Below are 21,094 nucleotides of genomic sequence, written 5' to 3' on the forward strand. Positions count from 1 at the left end.
TCTGTTGTATTTTGCCGCATCTTCATTTTAGCTTAAACACATAATTTCACAGATTCCAGTCCCTAGTGTGGTTGGGGTTAGAATACGGGTTGGGGTTGGGACAGGATCTGACATAAGGCAAGGGGTAAAGGTTGGAGTGAAAGGATGAACGTGTGGAGGTTTGGGGTATAGTCCCATAAAGTCATCCCCCCCGGGTCTTGAACCCCAGTCTCCCGGGCGAGAGTCCAATGCTCTGACCACTACTCTACTTGTGCAGTGGAGATCGGCGGGTTGGTTTTGATGTCCTTCTTCCAGTCCCTAGTGTGGGTTGGGGTTAAAATAAGGGTTGGGGTTGGGACAGGATCTGATCTATAAGGCAAGGTTGGAGTGAAAGGATGAACATTTGGAGGTTTGGGGTTTAGTCCCATAAAGTCATCCACACCGGGACTTGAACCCCAGTCTCCCGGGTGGGAGTCCAATGCTCTGACCACTACTCTACTTGTGCAGTGGAGATCAGTGGGTTGATTTTGGTGTCCTTCTTGATTTTGGTGTGCTAGGACTACTGCCTCTTGTGGTGCCAACAGAGAGATGCAGGCCAACATTGTCGGGAGGGCGGGAGTGATAACCCGACAAACGCTATACTAGGTGCGCTGGCTTCCAGCCATGCACAAAAACACAACCCAACTCAACTCAAGCTTAATAACTAGTTCTGATGCACGTTGGAGCACACAATCAGTAATTGGCCATTTAGTCCATTATATGCCCTTCTCCCCCCCAGAACCCGAGATAAAGGTATCGGAAACAGGCACCAGATAGAAGACATTTTCATACAACTGTTCTGATCACTCCTCAGCCTATGAGCTCTCTAGGACCACCATTTTGCTTGATTTGTAATATGCAGGGTTATCCTGGGTTATTATTTGCGGTGATATGCGTACAAGGGTTTGTGGTATTCGGTCCAACCCTTTATAATGTTATACACCTTTATGTGAAAAGACACGCCCTCCACAATCTTTATTGGCTCATAGTGGCTGTTTTTACATTTCAAACTTTTACCAAGATGTAACATATATGATATTGATATGATATTTGTTCCTAGATTGTGTGTACAGAGTTTCCAGTATTTCCTAGGAGGAGATAGTTTTTCAACAAATTCAAAATGGCAGAAAGTCTAAGTAACCGGAAGTTATGGGTTATGGGTCAAATGGGGCATGAGATATGGCTGTTCAAAGTTTGCAATTTCAATCAGTATCTATAGCGCCCCCCCTTTGGCCAGTCGATGTAAGATTTGCACCATGGCCTCTTGGCATGACCCTACCATTCTAGGAGTTGCCATAGACCGTGTCAGTGACCCCCCCCTTGTTTGTTTGGGGGGGAGTTCGACCACATTAGCATCGCATTGTTAATTCCCATAGACTTTTTAAAAAATCCTGATATTTCAAGAATTGAGTCATGGACCCAGATAATTATTCATCAGACGAATCGTGACCTTTAAACATGTATATTGGAGCAAATTTTTGGGGGGGAAATGAAAAAAAGGTTATGGTACAAGACTGTGTAGCCTACATAATTAGCCTATTGTACTGTAAGAGCGAATAAAACTACACATCCCAAAAAACATTGCGAATGATACTCGTCTCTCGCTCAACAGTTTCAAACTTGCTTCAGAATTCCAACTTGCATCTTCATACATTTAATCTTTGTCATTGTTAAGTGTTAATGTTGTTAATATTAGTGTTTTAGTTTGGGTTGTGTGTGTATATTTTGTTAATATTGCGTGTAACGTTTGCTAGCTAATGCGTTAGCCGTCAGAAACATGGTGCCATGCTTCGTTCCTGACTGCGTTCACCACTGGGATTATCGTCGTTGCCACTAGACACCACCAGGCTATATGACACCATTCGACTACAAACAATAAAAGCTAGATTCTGTAGGCCGAGGGGAATCCAATGATGTCCACTTCTTAACATTTGATTATTTTTAATGACCGCTTCCACTAACGTTACTCTAACATATGATGAGACGAGAATCTGGGTTGAGGCAAAAGGGGAGTTTGTTTGTGTTAGCTACCTAGCGTTAGTACTATATGCAAACAAACACACAGCATAATTACTTAAAGTGTCTATATAATTTCCACGGACGGTTGGTGTTGCTTGATCATTCAGAAAGAGTTTATCTGAAAATCCTGCATTGTACTGACCCAGGTTGGAAAAGCAATCGGGCCAAAAAATGGCTAGCACACACTGCCAGTGTTTTGCCAATTTCAGCAGGAACATTGCCATCAAAAATAAAATGTATCCACTCGGCTCTGCTGTCCTTTGAGCTTGGGAGATGATCTGTGCTGCTTAGTACATCCAAGAACAGAGCATTTTCTGTGCAAAGATATTATTCTAGCTAGCGGGGTCCCCGAACGTGATGTAGAGTAACACGGGAGATTTGAATGGCTTGCAGGGACTGACTAATTTTCAAATGTTTTCAATTTGGCTGACCACAACAAAATGACTGGGTTGTTTCAGTTCATACTTTGTGTAGTAGGCCCATCAGAGACTCAAATGTACATGCAAAAATGTTAGTTTTTCAAACGTGTACCCCTTTAAAACAAGGTTGATATCATACGGACTTTTGGCTTAATGGCTTCTATCATAAGGACTTCTGATCACGATTCGTCTGATGAATTATTAGCTGGATTCATGACTGAATTCTCGAAATATAAGGATTTTTCCTATGGGAAATTAAAATGCGATGCGAATGTGGTGGAACCTCACTGACGCTCTGTTGCAGAAAAAACTAAACTACCAATTACAATAGGGTGCCATCGCAGCGGCGGTGCTTGGCTGCTTAATAATAACAAAGACACTATCAGGAAATAGACCTTTCACATTTATGGCTTTTTATAAAATTTATTAGGGGTAAAGCACCGAAGGTGCGTAGAACCCTATTGTAATTGTTGATATTCTTATTATTTTCCTTTACGCGCTTGAAGTCCTCAACCAAAAATGCTGTAACTCGGCATGTCGCAACTACAGACTGTGAGTAACTACGCCACAAAGACTCACCATGATTCACCCATAGGTGGCGCTATAATGAGCAATTTAGTGTACAATGCTGCCATATCCGCCCCGATTAACAAAAAAGTATGAAACTTGGTAGACGTACGTCATTCCTCATGAGGAACAACTTTGCAATTTGGATGCATAATCTCCGCCATGATGGGTTTGGCTGCAGGTTGAAAAATTGGAAACTTTTGACTTTCGTTGTCTTTTATCATTGTCCTTATTCAGCTCTGCGTTGTGTTTTGATTTCAATAAAAGATGGCCCCCAATCTCACACAATACCACACAGTCCAGTGTCCCTTTTCCAGGTGTATTCCAAATGAATCTCTCCAACACGGGATTTGAGCGACAATCAAAAGCTGTTTTATTACAGAAGGTTATAGCATACAAAAGATGTTGGCATATAGTCTAGTGTCCAGCTGACCTGTCTGTAATGGCTGTCTAACCCAAATCAAAGCATCTGAGCTTGAGCACAGTTCTTATGGTTTGAGTGTCTCCCCCCCCCCCCGACTGGTCTGGACTGGTCGTTGTTTATGGCCTTGCAGCCAAGCCTACGCCAATAGCCTCGGCGCCCAGGTCTCTCTCTCTCTAACCACAACAATTGCTGTTTGGCACAGAATGTACCAGCCCTAAGAATGTAATCTTTATCTCATAAGTCTATGGAAGGGAGGCACAGTTTCTTACAGAAAACTCCGGCCGACAGCCATAATCAGGGGTCAATCATCATAATTAGAAACAGCTAACAGGATCAGATTAAACCAACATTTCTCTGAAAAACAGCCATATTCATCAACGGTAAGTCCAATCGGTCTGAAATTTCCGATGTATGTTTAGGGTGCATGTCACCCTATAGGGTGTTCACGGCTAAGAGGTCAAATCCAAGATGGTGGAGAAACTGGCATTTAACAATTAAAAAATGTCAAAAAATTGGGCTACAAAGTTCAAGTGTTTATCATTTTGTACAACAATAATCTGCGGGCATGAAACTCACTGTATTTGCAGATTCGTTCATAGGTGGCGCTATAATGAGCAATTTAGCATTCAATGCTTGCCCTTTCCACCACATTGGATGAAAATGTATGAAACTTCGTACACTTATGTCATTCCTTATGCAGAACAAACTTGCCATTTGCCATAGTCTCTGCCATGATGGATTTGGCTGCAGGTTAAAAATTTGGCAAAACAGACAAAAGGTTTCTTCTCATAAACCATAAGACCGATCGGTCTGAAATTTCACACGTATGTTTAGGGTGCATGTCTCCCTGTAGAGTGTTAACCGCTTAGAAATCCAATCCAAGGTGGTGGAGAAACTGGCATTCAAAATTAAATTAAAAAATCCAAAATTGGCCCACAAAGTTTGTGCTGATCATTTTGTACAACAATAATCTAGGCAGATTAAACTCACTGGATATGAAGAAAGCACTACCATGTTGCACCACATCGAAGCATTTGCGTGACTCTAGCTCTTACATGGTCGTGCTGGTGGTGGGGGTGCAGGCAGAAGTAGCCTATCACATATGTAGTAAACATCCACAAGCCACATTTCGTCTCAGACTGAGTGTAGCCTATTTTTTGAAGTTATTGTCTAGTTGACAATAACGTAATGTTATGGCTTAAGCCATGTTTTTTCCCCATCACGTTGCTGCAATGAATATAAAGTCGGTTGGTGGAACACACTTTCAAAGCCAGAGCTGAATTAAGAATCAATCAATCAATCAAAGCTTTATTTGTATAGCGCATTTCATACCCAGAGGCAACACAATGCGCTTTACAGAGAACAAGGGAGGTGGGCATACGACCCACTCTCTACATATTCCAGAGGGAAGCAAAAAAACAGTAATCACCCGGGGCCAGATAAGTGAGCTGTAAAAATTCTTCCCTGACCCCTCTCAACAAGGCGATCGAGCAAGCTCCAGAGAAGAAGCCAAGAAACCAAGAAACTTGCTGCTTGACCTTCCAACTTTATCTGACAATGGGTAAGTGAAAATGTGTCCTCTCTTACCACCTCGCTCTAGGCATTGTCAGTGGTCTCATCAGATTAGCGCGGCGTCTCCTGTGATTCACTCATCAACATCAACAATAGGCTAATGCAGATGCGCATGTTTTTTCCTCTCCTCCGAATAATAATGAGTAACTTCGGATATGAAAAATATCTGTTTCCAAGGCATTATCTGTGCCTTTCCGAATAACGTATCTGTATTTGGGCTCACACCTAGTATGAATGCATAGAGAGAGAATGAGAGAGAGAAAGAGAGAGAGAGATCTAATGGAGACAAAAGGCAAGTAAGTCGCTTCCGATGCAAGCTCTGCTCTCAGGTTAGACCTGGTCCAGGGCGATATACAGTACTACCCCGGTATACCGCTCTGCCAACCATTCATTGCACCATTGACTTTTGTCACTCATTCTGCACTACCATATCTACAGATAATATTATTTCATTGAAGTTAAGGCAGTTTTCCAAAGATGAAAGCCTTTTCTCCGGGGTGTCTAGTTGCAGCCCCTGCCTTTTTGCACATAAATGACACATATCCACCTATATCCACTAGCTTGGCTTTGCAAACCTGTATTATTATTGTTCTGTGGTATTTAACAGCAGCTTGCATCCTAAGTGTTGTATTACCGCCATCTTATGGAGTTAAGAAACTCCTATAGTAGTCAGTGCATTCCTGATGCATGGTTAACAGAGTGACAATAAGACATTGGTTGGGCTTGAGGGCCCATCATCCAAAAAAGGAGCCAGTAAGCCTAGGATGCTTTGAACTTACAGATGGTTCCAATGGCTGGAATAATTGCAACACTGCTCCTAAGGCCAAAAATAAAAAACAAATGAACACAATAAAGTGATTTTTGTGCACAGATTGAGAAAAGACCAATGTTGGGCTCCACAACCGCAACAGAATTTTCTACATCACTATATTACATTATTACCTCTGCCCTAGCGACAGCGCAGGACGAGAGGTAATGTTTTCGTTGGTGTATTTGTTTGTTTGTTAGGATGTCCAAAAAATGAACAGAGCTGAATGGACAAACCAAAAAGCGGCTTTTGGACCCGTTCCGTGATTCGGATCCACTCCAAAATTTAATCGGTTCTTTGTTGCTCCATGGTACACCCCTCCACCCCTAATGAAAATTGGTCAAGTATCCCTCCATCCATGCATCTTCATCCGCTTATCTGGGGACGGGTCGCGGAGGCAGCAGTTCCAGCAGGGGGCCCCAGACATCCCTTTCCCTAGCAGCATCAACCAGCTCTGCCTGGGTAATCTTTAGCCGCTCACAGGCCAGTGCGGAGATGTAATCCCACCACCTGGTCCTGGGTCTACCCCGCGGCCTCCTCCCAGCCAGACATGCCTGGAACACCTCCCTAGGGAGGCGCCCAGGAGGCATCCTCACTAGATGCCCAAACCACCTCAACTGGCTCCTTTTGACGCAAAGGAGCAGCGGCTCTACTCCGAGTCTCTCCCGGATGACTGAACTTCTCACCTGATCTCTTTGGAAGACCCCAGCCACCCTCCGGAGAAAACTAATTTTGGCCACTTGTATCCGTGATCTCGTTCTTTCGGTCATGACCCATCCTTCATGACCATAGGTGAGGGTGGGGTCGAAGATAGAGCGATAGATCGAGAGCTTTGCCTTTTGGCTCAGCTCTGTTTTCGTCACAACAGTGCGGTAAAGCGACTGCAGAACCGCACCAACTGCTCTGATTCTCCGGCCAAACTCCCTCTCCATAGTTCCCTCACTAGTGAACAAGACCCCCAGATACTTGAACTCCTTCACTTGGGGTAAGGACTCATTTCCTACTCAGAGCGGACAAACCACCGGTTTCCTGCTGAGAACTATGGCCTCAGATTTAGAAGTGCTGATTCTCATGTCAGAAGTCTATGTCATCAGTGTAGTAGAGATATTCCAGCTGGGTGAAGAGATGCCTCTAAAATATCTTTATCGATGTGATTATCTTTGGAGGGACTCTATAGGATTCTGCAGAAGACCTTCGATGGTATAGATAGCAATGTGATACCTCGCTAATTGTTGCAGTTTTGCAGATTGCCTTTCTTTGGAAAGCCTGTATCTTTCCCATCCTTTGTTATTTGGATGACACTTCTGACTGTTTCAGTTGGAGGGCTGGTGTTGATGTTGAGTAGGCCTATGTTATCTGCAGATGTGGGGTTCTGGTTCAGGGCAGTTGAGGACTTCAAGTGCTGCACCCATCTCCCTGCCTGTTCACTCTCTGTTAACAGGTTGTCACCCTTCTTGTGTTTTACAGGAGCAGATTGGCTGGTGTTTTTGCCAGAGTTGTTTGGTGATTTTAAATACAACACTCCTTTCACCTCTTCTTGCTGCCCCTGCTGCTTTGCAGGCTAGCATCTCAACAAAGGCCATTTGGTCATTCCTTGCATTCTTTTTGACCTGTTTATCCTTGGTCTTATAGGCTTCTTAGCATCAGGGACTTAGTGTTCAGCATATTGGCCTTCAGTTGTTTGGCCTTCAGCAGTTCTTTGTTCTATTTTCTGCCAAGTGCCAGGTGTCAGACACTTCTTGTTCTTCTTTTCTCTGTAACCCAGGATCTTAGTAGTTGCCTCAACATGATGTTCTTGTTGGTTTCCCATTTGGTGTGGATATCGGGGTCCTCATCAGTTGGGTCAGCCAGGGCACCAAGAGCACCAAAGCGATTTCTCAGCTCCAACACAAACTCTTTGTTGTTGTTCTGACATTTCAGTTTGCCGATGTTGAGTTGTCTCTTTCATTGACCCTGCTGTTTAACTTTCCTGAGCTTCAGCTTGATGTAAGCTGTCACGAGGTAGTAATCACCATGGCAAACTCTAACATCTTGGAGGGACCTGCGCCACTTCCCATTGATTAGGATGTGATCAATCTGGTTAATTGTAAGTCCATCAGGTGACCCCCAAGTGAGTTTGTGTATGGGAAGATGGTTTATGTGGGAAGATGGTACCACCAACTACGCAGTTGTTTTTGAGACAGAAGTCAACAAGGCAATCACCATTTGTTGTTCCGCATACCACAGCCATGTCTTCCTATAGCTCTGTCACAGCTGTCATTATTGACTCCAGCCTTGGCATTCATGTCACCTATGATCAGTAGCATATCGTGTTGAAGGACCTTGAAGACAGTTTTTGTAGCTCCTCATACCAGTCATCCTTGTCCACTCTCTCAGCTTCATTTGTTGATGCATAACATTGTATGATGATCAGTTTGCAATGTTTGAATTTGAAGCAAGCCCTGATCATTCGGTCACTCACAGGTTCCCATTCTACCAAGGTTTTTGCCATTTCTTTGGAGACCATGAGAGCCATGCTGTGAATGTTCTTGTCTTCATGCCCTGCATAGAAGACAATCGATCCTTCCCTGGATGTTTGGTGTCCAGAACCAGTCCATCAACATTCACTATCCCAAAATATCCATCCTGTACCTTTTTATCTCATTGGTGACCTGGGCTAGTTTGGACGTCTCATACATGGTGCATACGTTCCATATTCCTAGGCGGATCTTTGTTTTGGGCCCAAATAGGCTCTCTGCCTAGCTTCCCATTGAGGGCTTTCTCTAGGAGTGGTCATACTGCCAAAGATTTGGCTCAAGTCTACTACAGGGCCCGTGGCAATTGTAGTATTTGTCATAGTTTCCGCAACAGGTTGTCTTTTTCCGGGATGGAGTTGCTGGCCCCACACCCAACCCCCAACCTGGAGGGCCAAGTGTTTCTTTTTGTCTGGCCTCTACCCTGAAACCTGCCTGGCTTGGTTGAACCTGCTGAGGGGGGGGTGTGGGGGGGGCACACAAGCCTTCCCATCACAACAATGTAGCAACACAGGGGAAGGCATGCTTACTGTGCACTTGTATTAACTTGAAGATGAAAAAGTGTAGCTGATAATAATAAAAGATGACTATTCTAATTGATGACCTCACTCATCATCTCAAGAATGAGAGGTCTCAGTCATGTCTGGACTTGTCATGCCTTTGTCAGCACAAAGAGAATGAAGGACACAGTTTCCATTGCTTTCTTTGTAACATGCTTCTTAGTTACTGTGAGAAAATTCTCATTTTCTCTTTAATCTAATCAACATTTCTGGGCCAGATAAGTGAGATCTTGTGTTACAGAAATGCCCTTTCCCTTTAGGAGATCACAACATTATTTAATCGAGTGCTATAAGATCTCAGGTCCTAAATAAGTTTGTTGGTTTTATTGTTCAAAAACCTGAACAAAACGAAGCTGGACTCAGCTAGCGCTAGCTAGCCACCACTCCGTGACCAATGAAGACGTCAGCCTGGAGCTGGAAGCGTCCTACAGCAGCGTGAAGGTAGCGCCAATTATCCATTTCTTTGTACAAGCAAGCAAGCTGTGTGTGTTTTCCCAGTTGCACGTCACACAGGGTGGTTAGTGTAGAGAGATATCCATGCCACTAGACCATGAAGCCTATTGATTGCTTGGCTTGCTACTCACTCTTCCCATTGGGCCGTCACTTGTCACCAAATGGCCTTCAGAGATGCTAAGCCTATAGGAGGGTTTTAACAAAGGGCTTGACACCTCTGCAGGAAGCTCTCACTACTCTCTCTCTCTATCTCTCTTTTTCACATCTTTCACTTTTCTTATACTTACAAACAAGACCAATATAAGTTATGTATTCAAGGGGTCAAGAGTCAGTGCCTTATACAGCCATTCAATACAGCCATTCTTTTATGACAAGCAACGGGGAAATTACTACAGTTCCTCTGTGCCCGATTTGACTATACAGCTACATGTGGAATGCAAAGACCATTCATAATAGATGTGTTCTAACCTTGACATTATTTTACAATTAAGGTATGAAGTCATGCTCTTAATCATTAAACCAAATGGCATGCTCCATGTGTTGACCAGATTAAACGGCTCTCTCAGGAGTGTTTGTCAGATTTTCTGCTGAATATACAGGTAGGCGCCACCCATGTGAATTGTATCTTTGCTTTCATACAAACAGCGAGGAAGCACAGACAATATGGCTAGAGCACCATGCAGTGGGGACAGTTATGTCTACAATATAATAGGGGGAGACAGGAGAAACAGGACAACACTATAGGTGCAGCACTAAGTGAGGTCAAGAATCTTACAATATGAAGGTGACATTCATCCCTCTCTCTGATAGTACCAGACAGCAAGTTCTCAGACACCGGGTGGGGGCTGAGGAACCAAACAAATCTCAGGACATGGAAATTAATGTTAGCTGGAACAACATATATCATTTGGCAATCATCTATTTTGCCAGTGTTGTTAATTGCAGCAAGTATGCAGAATATGTGTGCAAAACCATGATACCACAATGAATAAAGTGAATCCCAAATCTATCCTTGCATACCATAGTGCCGTTGAAATGTGAATAAATAAAGCCGATAATTCATGTGGGCAAAATTTCATTTTAATAAGTGCTTTGAGAAACGGAGAGGAGAACAAAAATGAGTGTATTACATCTCACTTACTTCAAGTGGAGTTGTGAGTGTGCAGGAAGGAATCATTCCCTCTCATTAAAGGTGCAATCTCGAGCCCCCCAGATCTCCAGTGTAATAAGCAGAGAAAATAATCGGTTTTATTGATAGGCACATGTAGCCGAGAGTATGCCAGCTGCCAGGTACTTATCTTCTGCCTTGTCCTGTGTTATAGAAGGATATAATTCTTTGCGACTGCTCCTCAGGGCATCAGCTCTTCAACTTCATTATGTCTAGTTCTGATAGATATATATTTGCCCTGAAAACAAGAATTTAATACCAGAGCTGACAATCTCTGCCAGCGGTCATTTGGAAATGGAACAAAAAATGTCAGTTCTGTCAGTTGACAGAATATTTTTTAAAGCTGTACACCTTCAATCTTATTTAAATTTATTGATGGATTTACAAAGTAATCCTATGCCAGTTTGCTGATCGGACGATGGCTTGCTCTGTGAGAATACTGAGCAGCCTTTGACTATGTGTATGTGTCTCTCAAAAGAGTGTGATTTTGGTCAGTTGCCTTTGTTTGCCTCTACCCCTCTATGTCTTTTATACATACACATGCACATTGTCTTTGATTTATCTAATTTCTCTCTTAAGCACATTAGGATTAGAATGTGTTCCACATTTTTCTGATCAATGCAGTACATAAACATGATCAAGGTTTAATCCATTGAAACTGTGCTGGGAATTTGCCATAAAAACAGTTTACATGACTTGTTTACTGCTCCGTAATGCTCTGACAGCAAACTGTTTATCGGTGATCACTTGATATCAACACTTACAGTATTCACTGGTCTTAATCATCCTATTATTTACTGTGATTGTTGATGTACTCAAATGGCCCCCCAAAAAGTGGTGTTTCCTGTTGGAGGAAGTCACTGCAGTAATGTCTTTCAGACAGCAGTGGGAGCTTTAGTGTCAGGCAGCCTGTTGAAAGCCCAGGAGGGACTATTCCTTACTGCTGCTGTATCTAAGTACTCACTGCAATGCAAGTACAGTACGCTAAAAAGTATTGATGATATTGGAGTCAACATAGTCCATAGAATACAATTATCCATGTGGTCTGGTTCATCTGTATTTCTGCTATAGAATATGGAATCTATGTTGATATACATGTGGTCCACATATATTACCTTATCAGTAGTATTATTGTAAGGCAATATATGTGGACTACATGTACATCAACATAGATTCCATATTCTTTAGACAATATATTTGTAATCATGTTGGAATCATGTGTGTTTATCACAGTACATGGAATACAACAGATTTGTACAGCATCATCTTAAAGGAGTAGTAAAGGGAAAATGCATGTTTAGCCCTGTTTTAAGGTTACTTATGATCATATACAATGGTTCAGATCAAAACGTTGACAAAACTAGCACTTTTGAGAAAGTCTGATAATTGCTCTACCACCGTTTTGGTCATACAATGGATGTGGGTGGGCACCTTGAAAAATCATTCAAAAAACATGTTAAACTCTCAATTTCAAAGACAAGAAACTCACCGAGGTGTTAGTTGGCGTTCTGACATATAATTCAGCATAAAGTAAGATTCTAGTTGATCTGGAAAGGCTTTTTTAAATATTTAGCATAGAACTATTTAGTCGCAGCACATACGTGTGTAAACTTCCGCAAACTAGGTAGCCTAGCAACATAAACAATAACAATAGCTACCGTAAGTAGTTCTGCTTCCTGAATCCCCTCTGCGGATTGATCTACACATCTACAACGGTCGCTTCAATACAAGTCAATGGATTTCATAAAATGATCAATAAAACCCTACAGGATTCATACTTTGCGGCGAATTTGATGTCAGAACACCAACGGACAACAATTACCCCCTCAGTGAGCTTCTTGTCTTTGAAATCTAGAGTTTAACATGTTTTTGAATGATTTTTCAAGGTGCCCACTCACATCCATTGTATGACCTAAACGGTGGTAGAGCAATTATCAGACTTTCTCAAAAGTGCTAGTTTTGTCAACGTTTTGATCTGAACCATTGTATATGATCATAAGTAACCTTTAAACAGGGCTAAACATGCATTTTTCCCTTTACTACTCCTTTAACTGATAATGAGAGTAACATGCTCTCCTCTGATCCATGGCGGAAGTCCTTCAGGAAAACCCCAAGGTTTATCTGATATAACATACACAACTTACCAACTGACCACTCACAGGGAAACAAGAATTCACATCCCGTCGTGAAAAGATCATGAGGAAATACCAGTCATCTTAGCAAGACATCTTTTGTTATTGCTTGACTTCAATGGATGAGTACTTTGCCTTGAGGTAATAAGCGATGAGTAATTTGATAAACACACAAAGGCAGAAATAATCTGCCCCCATGTAGATGTGTGGTTATGCCAACAATACAATTGATCACAGATATATTTTGCCAGAGACTGCAAAGCATGATTTACCACCAACAACAAAAACAAGAAAGTTCAGTTTAAAAAAAAAAAAGAAGTGGACCTAAGAATTATGAGTAGTAACAAGGAAGAGAGCTGTCAGCAACACAAAGCAACAGAGAAAGTCTGCCGATAGCTGAGGATTAAGACAGATCCATGGAGAAGTGACTAACATCCTTTGCCATGTACTGTTGGTTTTGTTTGGTTGAGTTTTTGAGTCTGTGTTGGGTAGTGCTGTGTTGGGTTTGTGAGCCTGTGTTGGGTAGTGCTGTTTGTCAGGTTTGAGTTATAACTTGGTTGGCTTTTAATGATGTACAGTATCAGCTGTTGAGCAGGGCTTACAAGCCAAAAGGGGTTGATACAGTAGTATCAGTTTGCAGGCCTACTGTAGCTGGCTGTTGGTCATTCCATGAGATAGCAGGGAGATCAGTTCTGTAGCTCCATTGATACTAGCTTCATACCTGTACCACTTGGACACAAGACTGGATCACCTGGCTGAGGGTCTATGATGTTCTGCAAGATGATCTCTTAGCAATATGTCGATGTCCCTAATAAAACAGATTAATTTATACATTTTTACATTCATTCTAGAAATGTTGTAAGCTATGTATTTCAATACAGTATGCCTGCTGGGATACAGTATGTCCACAGGGCAACAGATTTCAATACAGTATGTTCCCTGGGAAGCATTTCTCACACCTTTTTTAAGGTCTTAATTTACGGTTACAGTTAGGGTTAAAGGACATGTTTGAAATGTAGCATTATAAGCCATGTTAAAAGGTTAAGGCATGTTATGGTTTTAGGGTTAGGGCTAGGGTTATAGTTGGGGATGAAACTCTTAATGGTTAGGGTAAGGTTTATGCGTGCATCTCTGACTATTTAGGGTCAGCGTTACTCAGGTCATGTCTACCCTGGGAAGCGTTGGTCTTGAACCCAGGTTGCAGAGATTACCTGCATAGCACATACTGTATATGCCCCTCCCTATTGGATTCCCATCACATGATGGAATTCCAGTTTGACACATACCTGTAGATTACTTACACCCTCTCATTCTTTCATCTGACATAGAAGTTGAAATGTCAGATTTATGAGGGCAAAAGAAATCCTCAGTGTTTTGAAACACCCTGTGATCCCAGGAGACATCATGATGTATTTATTAAATCCCTATTCATCTTGTTTTTTTCTTAAAATCCCTCAATATTCTCACATTTTTATTTTCAAAATAATATATTTTAAATAATACCTGAACTTCAACGTTTTTAGGGCCTTCGATGGATAATCTTGGTCTGCATTTCATAAAACATGTGGACTCCACAATCCCTCTCATCTGAGAGAGCAGTGGTACTCTTAACCCCCCCCCCCCAAAAAAAAATCTCCCTCCCCTGGTCCTAATTCAAGCATGCCTTCCTTGGCCCCAGTGGGAGTCCATATATCTGCAACACTGCGTACTTTTAAACAAACTAAAAGTAGAGGCCGACTTCAGAGAATGTTTATGGGGATTGGCTATATGTAGAAATTTTCTCATTTTTTCTGGTGACCTTGGGCACAGTGACAGGTGTGGTTTTGAGGCTTTGATTTGCCACATTGGAGTGTTATGGGAAAAAAGGTGCAATGCAAGATAATTTTGTCATTTTTCCCCCTCCTGGGAGCATAGAGAAGTAAGAAATATACCAGGTCCTCCTTCAGAGATTACAGGCAATACAGCACATCACCTTCATAAACATTCTTGACACAGCCTGATGATGGAGAGATTGCTTCAGGAGAGACTTTTCACACTTTGATTTGCCAAAAATGAGCTGGAGTAGTCAGTGATGGCTTAACAGAGAAACCTGCTCTGGCAGTGGTCCTCCCTGCATGCACCATGTTATGATACCCAGGTGAGACCCAACATGATGTCTTAACTTAAATAAAGGCAGTACACCAGCAAAGATACAGTCATGTTTTCCTATTCATGTCTGAATAAAAATACTAAATGTGATCCATCTAAGCCATTGAAGGTAGGTGTTAATCCAAGCGCTTGTGGGCCGGCCCCAGGTGGTTTGGGGATGTTAAACCCATCTGTAGATGGCTCTGAGGTCAACACTGAGTTGAACCCGTGCTACATATGTATGTCATTTTGCCTAATCTTGCTTCTATAAATATCTTGCAGGCACACAAAAGGGCATTAACACTGGGACAGGCTAATGATATCAGAGCATCTGGAGGAGTTGATGAAAATATGAGCCAGTGAAGATTTGGAACGGTATAAATAACCTGAATGCTATCTCTCCTTGTAGTATGATGTAATTTGTGGCTAAAGGCCAATGTTTGTATTTAAAGCCATTTCCCATTTTTTCATATTTACAGAATATGAAGTTATAATGTGCATGCAGATGTTACAGAATTAGGTTAGGTGCTATGACATTGTACTATTTATTTCTTTATTTACTTACTTGCTTACTTACTTACTTACTATTTAATCAACAATGTCTCATATTTATGTCAGTCTGGCCTATTTTCACATTTTAAGATAAATCATTCTGGAGGTAAACAAAACAAAAAAGTAAAATGCATGGACTAATATGGCACCCAATAATTATTCATTTAGAATGATTTAAATACAGGCAAATCTAATCAATTCCAAACATTATCTTTGGAGAATAGCTGATCAGTGCTCCTCTCTGAGTGTCGACCTCAGAGGCTTATGTATATGCTGCATGACAGCATGTCAAGAATCCAAAAGATATGGCTTCAGATACATCTAAATGCCTGTGTATAAAAACGTTTTTTTGCCAAAGAAAATATCAGGAGACACTGATATGAACAGTCTTTCCTAAACGCTGGGGATAAGACACAGATATCAAAGGTTCCCTCTCTCCCACGAGCAAGTTGTAATTAAGATGTCGGAGAAGCACTTCAGCAGGTGGGGGCTGGCGGAAAGTTAATTTCAATTAAGAGTGGAGAGCGGAATGTGACGTTCATTTCCCCTGTCTACCAAGTGCATCTGCCAGTCGCAGCTCGACATTTAGTACTAGGCTACATATTAGTTAGTACACATTACTGTTAGGCACGTCATTACACTGTTCAATCCACTTTGACACCACCTACGATCACACAGTGCTGTTTTCCTTATAACAGCTGATCTGTGGGCAATATTCACTTCCACGGCCAGTGTTACTCTCCCAGTAGCCTACCCCTGATATTTCTGATACATTTCAAAACAAGAGATGGTTATGTCAAAGCCTTCAGTCCACAAAATTACATACAGTAGGTCTAACACCAAATGCTATCATACAGTGAGCCAGGAGGGACGTAGGCTATAGGCTACTGCCTCCATTCTTGGATCTCCAGGTCGGAGGAATGGAAATGTCAAGTGACTGGTTTGTAAGGAGTTGAGTTAGATGTACAAAAAATAAATGACTTATGTGGGCTTAAGCATCCTTTATCTGCCTACAAAAATTTAAATTACTCAAACGAGAAAGACTCACAATTTAAGGTTTGGAAGTCTATTATTGTCTCACCTAGCTATCTCGGAAAAAATACGGGAAAATACATGTTAGAATGTTCTACCAGTTATTTAAGTTTTCTAGTTATTTGCATAGTTGCATCTCCACCTTTCCCCTCGAGTCTCTTTTCTCTTCGACAGAAAAAAAACATATCTATTCAAAAGGCATTTAGTCCATTTCTTTCTTGGCCGGTAAACCCATTCATCAATTGTTCTGCCTTGTAGATTGCATTCTAATGCTAATCTAGCGTGTTAAATATCTTTTTGTTCCTCTTTCACCGTTTTGTCATTCAGTTTATCCAGTTTTGGCCACCCATTTTATTTATTTATGCGCCAGCTTCTATTCATGTGCTCATGTATTTTTTATTATGTTGTTTCACTGTCATGCAGTGTCAACTCACTCTATTCAATGTGGGCTACTTGAAGGGCTTGGAGGGACAAAGCGTGTACACATTGCAGTGCTATTCACTCCGGCCAGCTGGATCGGCTGAAAAAAAACCTTGTGAAAAGAAATCCTCCACAATGGACACAGAAGAAGTGCACAATGCTAACAGTTTTCCAAATACCACTGATTGCTTTCATCACAATGAGGGAAAGCAGACGCTTTTTGCTGAGCTCCACTTCAACAAACAACACTCTCACAAAAACCTCCCAACCCACGTTTTGTTCCCAGACAAAACCTCCTCGACCGTCTAAACGCTCCCAGAGAAGAAAAAAAAGTTTTCTTCCCCTTTTCTTCGAGTAAAATATAATAAAAGGGCAAAGAAAGAGAGGGAATGGTCACTGACCATGAATCAAAAGATAGGCCCTATTTCTAAAACACAATATAGCTAGGCTAGGCTATAGCTTGATAGGCACAGACTTTCAAGATAAAAAAAAGAAAAAGAAAAAAAAGTACCAAACATAGGCCTGCTCTAATTCAAAACTTCTAGGCTTCTATATATTACTTTTGATTTGTAATATTAGTGTTTACAAGATATGCCTAAATGTTTCATCTTGAACTGCATGAATCAGGTCACTTGCGCGTTATTTCCAGGGCAAAGCAGGAAGTTCCGTGGAGAGAAGTGATCAGGGTGTTACAATAGAGAATGTAGACTGGTGAAAGGGTTTAATTAACCGTGACGGAGATAATTATCCCTGGACAGTCCAAATTAGTTTTGCATAATCGCTCTGATCCATATGAATTAACTTCTTAATGTAGCCTAATCTAGGAGGGGTCGTTTGCTTAAATAACATATCCAATGAATTATTACATGTCATAATATGAGCATAAATTCGGTGCACTCCCACTAATATAGGATACACACGTTTTCCCTCTGCCTGTCTCGTCTTTCTCTCCCACACACACACACACACACACACACACACACACACACACACACACACACACACACACTTAGCACCAGAGATCAACTGCTCCCTACAGTATAGTGCATGGTAGGCCTTGAATCATTTCTTTTCACAATTTAATTAATAACAAACATAATGGAATTGTGTTTTGGATTTGGAAGCAGACACTTAGGCCTAATTCAGACCCTGTTTCAAACGTCAAAGAGATCCCTGTTCAACAGACCAAGGCAGATCTTTTTACTGGGAACAGAGGGCTTAAAAGAGACCCACTCAGTTTTATCTACCTTCCTATTCACGATTAAAATTGTGATAAATCAGGTTTTGGCTCTTGATTACAATGGGTTGATTTAGATTTCCGAGTAATGCTATTCAAAGTGCGAACAAAAGCGGCCTTTGGAGGATACCTTACACTTCACCTGCACTGACCACGTCAGGAGGATAAACATCTTGTTAGCAATTCAACAAGAACTACGGCGATGCTTTCCGTTTGTCCGCATACGCTTTATTATAATCCTTTGTTCAACAAATGAACAGAATAGCATTTAAGAGTTTAAAGTACATGTAAGTGGTGTTAAATAAAACACAAAACATACAACTTCAATAAGAGTTAGTAAAAACGAATTCTTATTATGCACATAAATGCACATAAATCGGATGTTTCCAGAAACCAATATTGTCAATGATTAGGCTAATTTGTGACTTGTGTCAATGATGAGTCAACGTTTTGTAGACGAATCAAAACTTTGGGGATACTTGGCAAAGTTGCTCCTTAAATAAATTACATCCTAAGCACTTCATATTTCCTGTGCAAATGTTACAGGACAATGTCCTCGGTTAAATCGCCTGGGTCATCATATGCTTCCACTAAACAATAAATATTACAGACATCCATAAAACAGTGTTTAAAAACTTAAGATATACACCGGATTTCTAGTCAAACAACCCAGCCTGTTCCAGGGCCTATCTCAAACACTAGTCTAATGGCAAATCAACTAGTATTATTTATCTGTACACATTTACAGTCATTCTGATTGCAATACGTAATGACCATGAAGTAGGGGTGGCAGGTGCGTGAGCAATTTGCAAACCTCAGTCGGTTCCTAAACAATATCGAATTAGGCTATCTGAAGAAATATGCAAGAAGGGGTGATCATCGCTCTGACTGGACGCTGTCAACTATAGCCTACCCCGCCCCACTTGATTCCAGCAGGTCGGTCAAGCAGGTGCAATTGCAACAGATAGAAATCAAATATGGTACCTTTCAAATGAGTATTCACATTGACACGGGCAAACTGGTCTCCTACCCTTTCCACCTCAGTTTCTGTATGTCTGCCATCCATTGATTCTCCTCTTCTGGGGTCTGCCAGGCGATGGCTGAATAGTATTTTAGAGAGTTCTCTAAATAAGCATAACCTTAGATAAAGGCATTAATCAATATACATACACATGTGATATCTGAGACGACGAGCACTTCATCACATGTACAGCTTTGTGCATGCATAATACACTCTTGCATGATTTTTTTTCTCTTTTTCACATTTAAACAACTTCTAGGTCCATATTATCATAATGCTGCGGCATATGCAGGATATGGTTCAAGTTGAGGTTTGCCCATTCCAGGAAGCAGGATATAGGCTAACGGTGGCTGGAGACCCGCTGAGGGCCAGCCTGCACAGTTACACGGGATCATGTAGCCTGGGTTGCCCGGAGATGGATGCGAGTGAGTGTGGGTGTGCGTTCCGCTGCCAGTTCCAGAGAACGCCGTTGCGCCACCAGCGTACCCCAGGTGAGAGGCGTACGAGAACGACGGCGGGGAAAGCTCGGTCATCTTCGACCCGAGGTCAAAAAACGAATAGGGGTTCGTGGACATGGACGGGTTGAAGAACACCCGGGCTGCTGCGGCCGCCGCTGCCGCCGCCGCCTTGTCGGGGTTTCCCAAGAGAGACTCGGAAAGTGCTCCACTAGATAGACCGACTTTCAGCGCTTCGTGCTCTCCAAGGTTGTAGGGCACGGGGAAAGCAAACTTGTCTTTTTTCATCAGAGTCTTAGGCTTCCGCCTGGGTCTGTATTTATAGTCTGGGTGTTCCTTCATGTGCATGGCTCTCAGTCGTTTCGCTTCGTCAATGAATGGCCTCTTCTCTGACTCGGTAAGAAGTTTCCACTCGGCTCCCAATCTCTTGCTGATCTCAGAGTTGTGCATTTTAGGGTTTTCCTGAGCCATTTTTCTTCGCTGAGCTCTGGACCAAACCATGAAAGCATTCATCGGGCGTTTTACGTGATCCATTGGTTTCGACATGTTGGTACAAAGTACTTGGCCTGAAATACATCCACAGACAATAATGTCAAGTCACTCACATAGCCTACTTCCCAAACATTCAGGTCCCACCACCGGTAGAAGTTAAGACGAACGTATCAATTTACATTCATTGGCAAAACATTATGACGTGATATTGGACTATTCGAAAATACTAGTAGGATACGTCTTCACTTACTTAGATTTCAGTTCTTCATCCCACCGTTGGTATCCGTATGGAAAAGAGAAATACGCAGCGCACTGATGAGTAACTGTGTAAAAGTTAGGTTTTCTGATTCATCGTGATATCCGATGAGGACAGTATGGCATGGAACTCAGAAGCCAATGCGACCGGTGTTGCAGTTCTTATCTTGTTTTCACTCTATCGCCAGACACTGTGAACCGCCACTCAGCACTTGAATCCAGCATTTACGCAAATGGATGAGAGCTCCGGCCGCCCCACGTCAAATACGGATTTCGGAGGCAGGTAGTGAAAGTGCCTTGGGAGCATGCGCAATGCGCCTGGCACACACGGGCGCTCTTTTAATCCCTCCCTGCGCGCGTGCGAGGGACCTGGAGCCAGACGAAAAAGGTTTTCTAGACTAGGCTATATCCCAACATCCTAATGGGGAGACTTCAGGTAATTATCAAAAGTACACCACCACGCTTGCATTTTTGTTTACTTAATCAAGAGTTAGGGCCATTATTGAAAGCATGTTCCAATAGCCTAACAAACAGATAGCCTGCCTAGTTATTTTCGAGATTAAATAGGGGTCAATTGATATCCTACATGACTCCACGAGGTCTCTTCAGAGTGGTAAATTATAGGCCTACTGTAAATCTGAAAGGTGGGTCGTCTGGAAGCACATTCAACTATCCGAAGAGTAGGCTATTTGTGGGCAAGCTCGGTGTGCACCGTAAAGTCTATAGCCTCATCTTTGGGAGGACAAAGTTCGAAACTCACTAAGCGATCAATCTCCCATAGCCTACATTTGACTCAAGCCTACTGTATCACCGTCGTTATCGTTCAATGCACATGCACATTACCATTCTC

General features: G+C 42.1%; 1 protein-coding gene across 1 annotated transcript; it reads right to left on the minus strand.

The window, feature by feature from the left end:
• Positions 1–19,311: 19,311 nt before the first annotated feature.
• sox21b (SRY-box transcription factor 21b) lies at positions 19,312–20,043 on the minus strand (the record flags this gene model as incomplete). Its single annotated transcript, XM_084443635.1, has 1 exon — positions 19,312–20,043. One exon carries the CDS (start codon positions 20,041–20,043, stop codon positions 19,312–19,314), a length of 732 nt encoding a protein of 243 aa, XP_084299761.1.
• Between the last annotated feature and the right edge of the window lie 1,051 nt (positions 20,044–21,094).

This window comes from Borostomias antarcticus, assembly GCF_949987555.1.
Source record: "Borostomias antarcticus genome assembly, chromosome: 9".
Lineage (NCBI taxonomy): Eukaryota > Metazoa > Chordata > Actinopteri > Stomiiformes > Stomiidae > Borostomias > Borostomias antarcticus.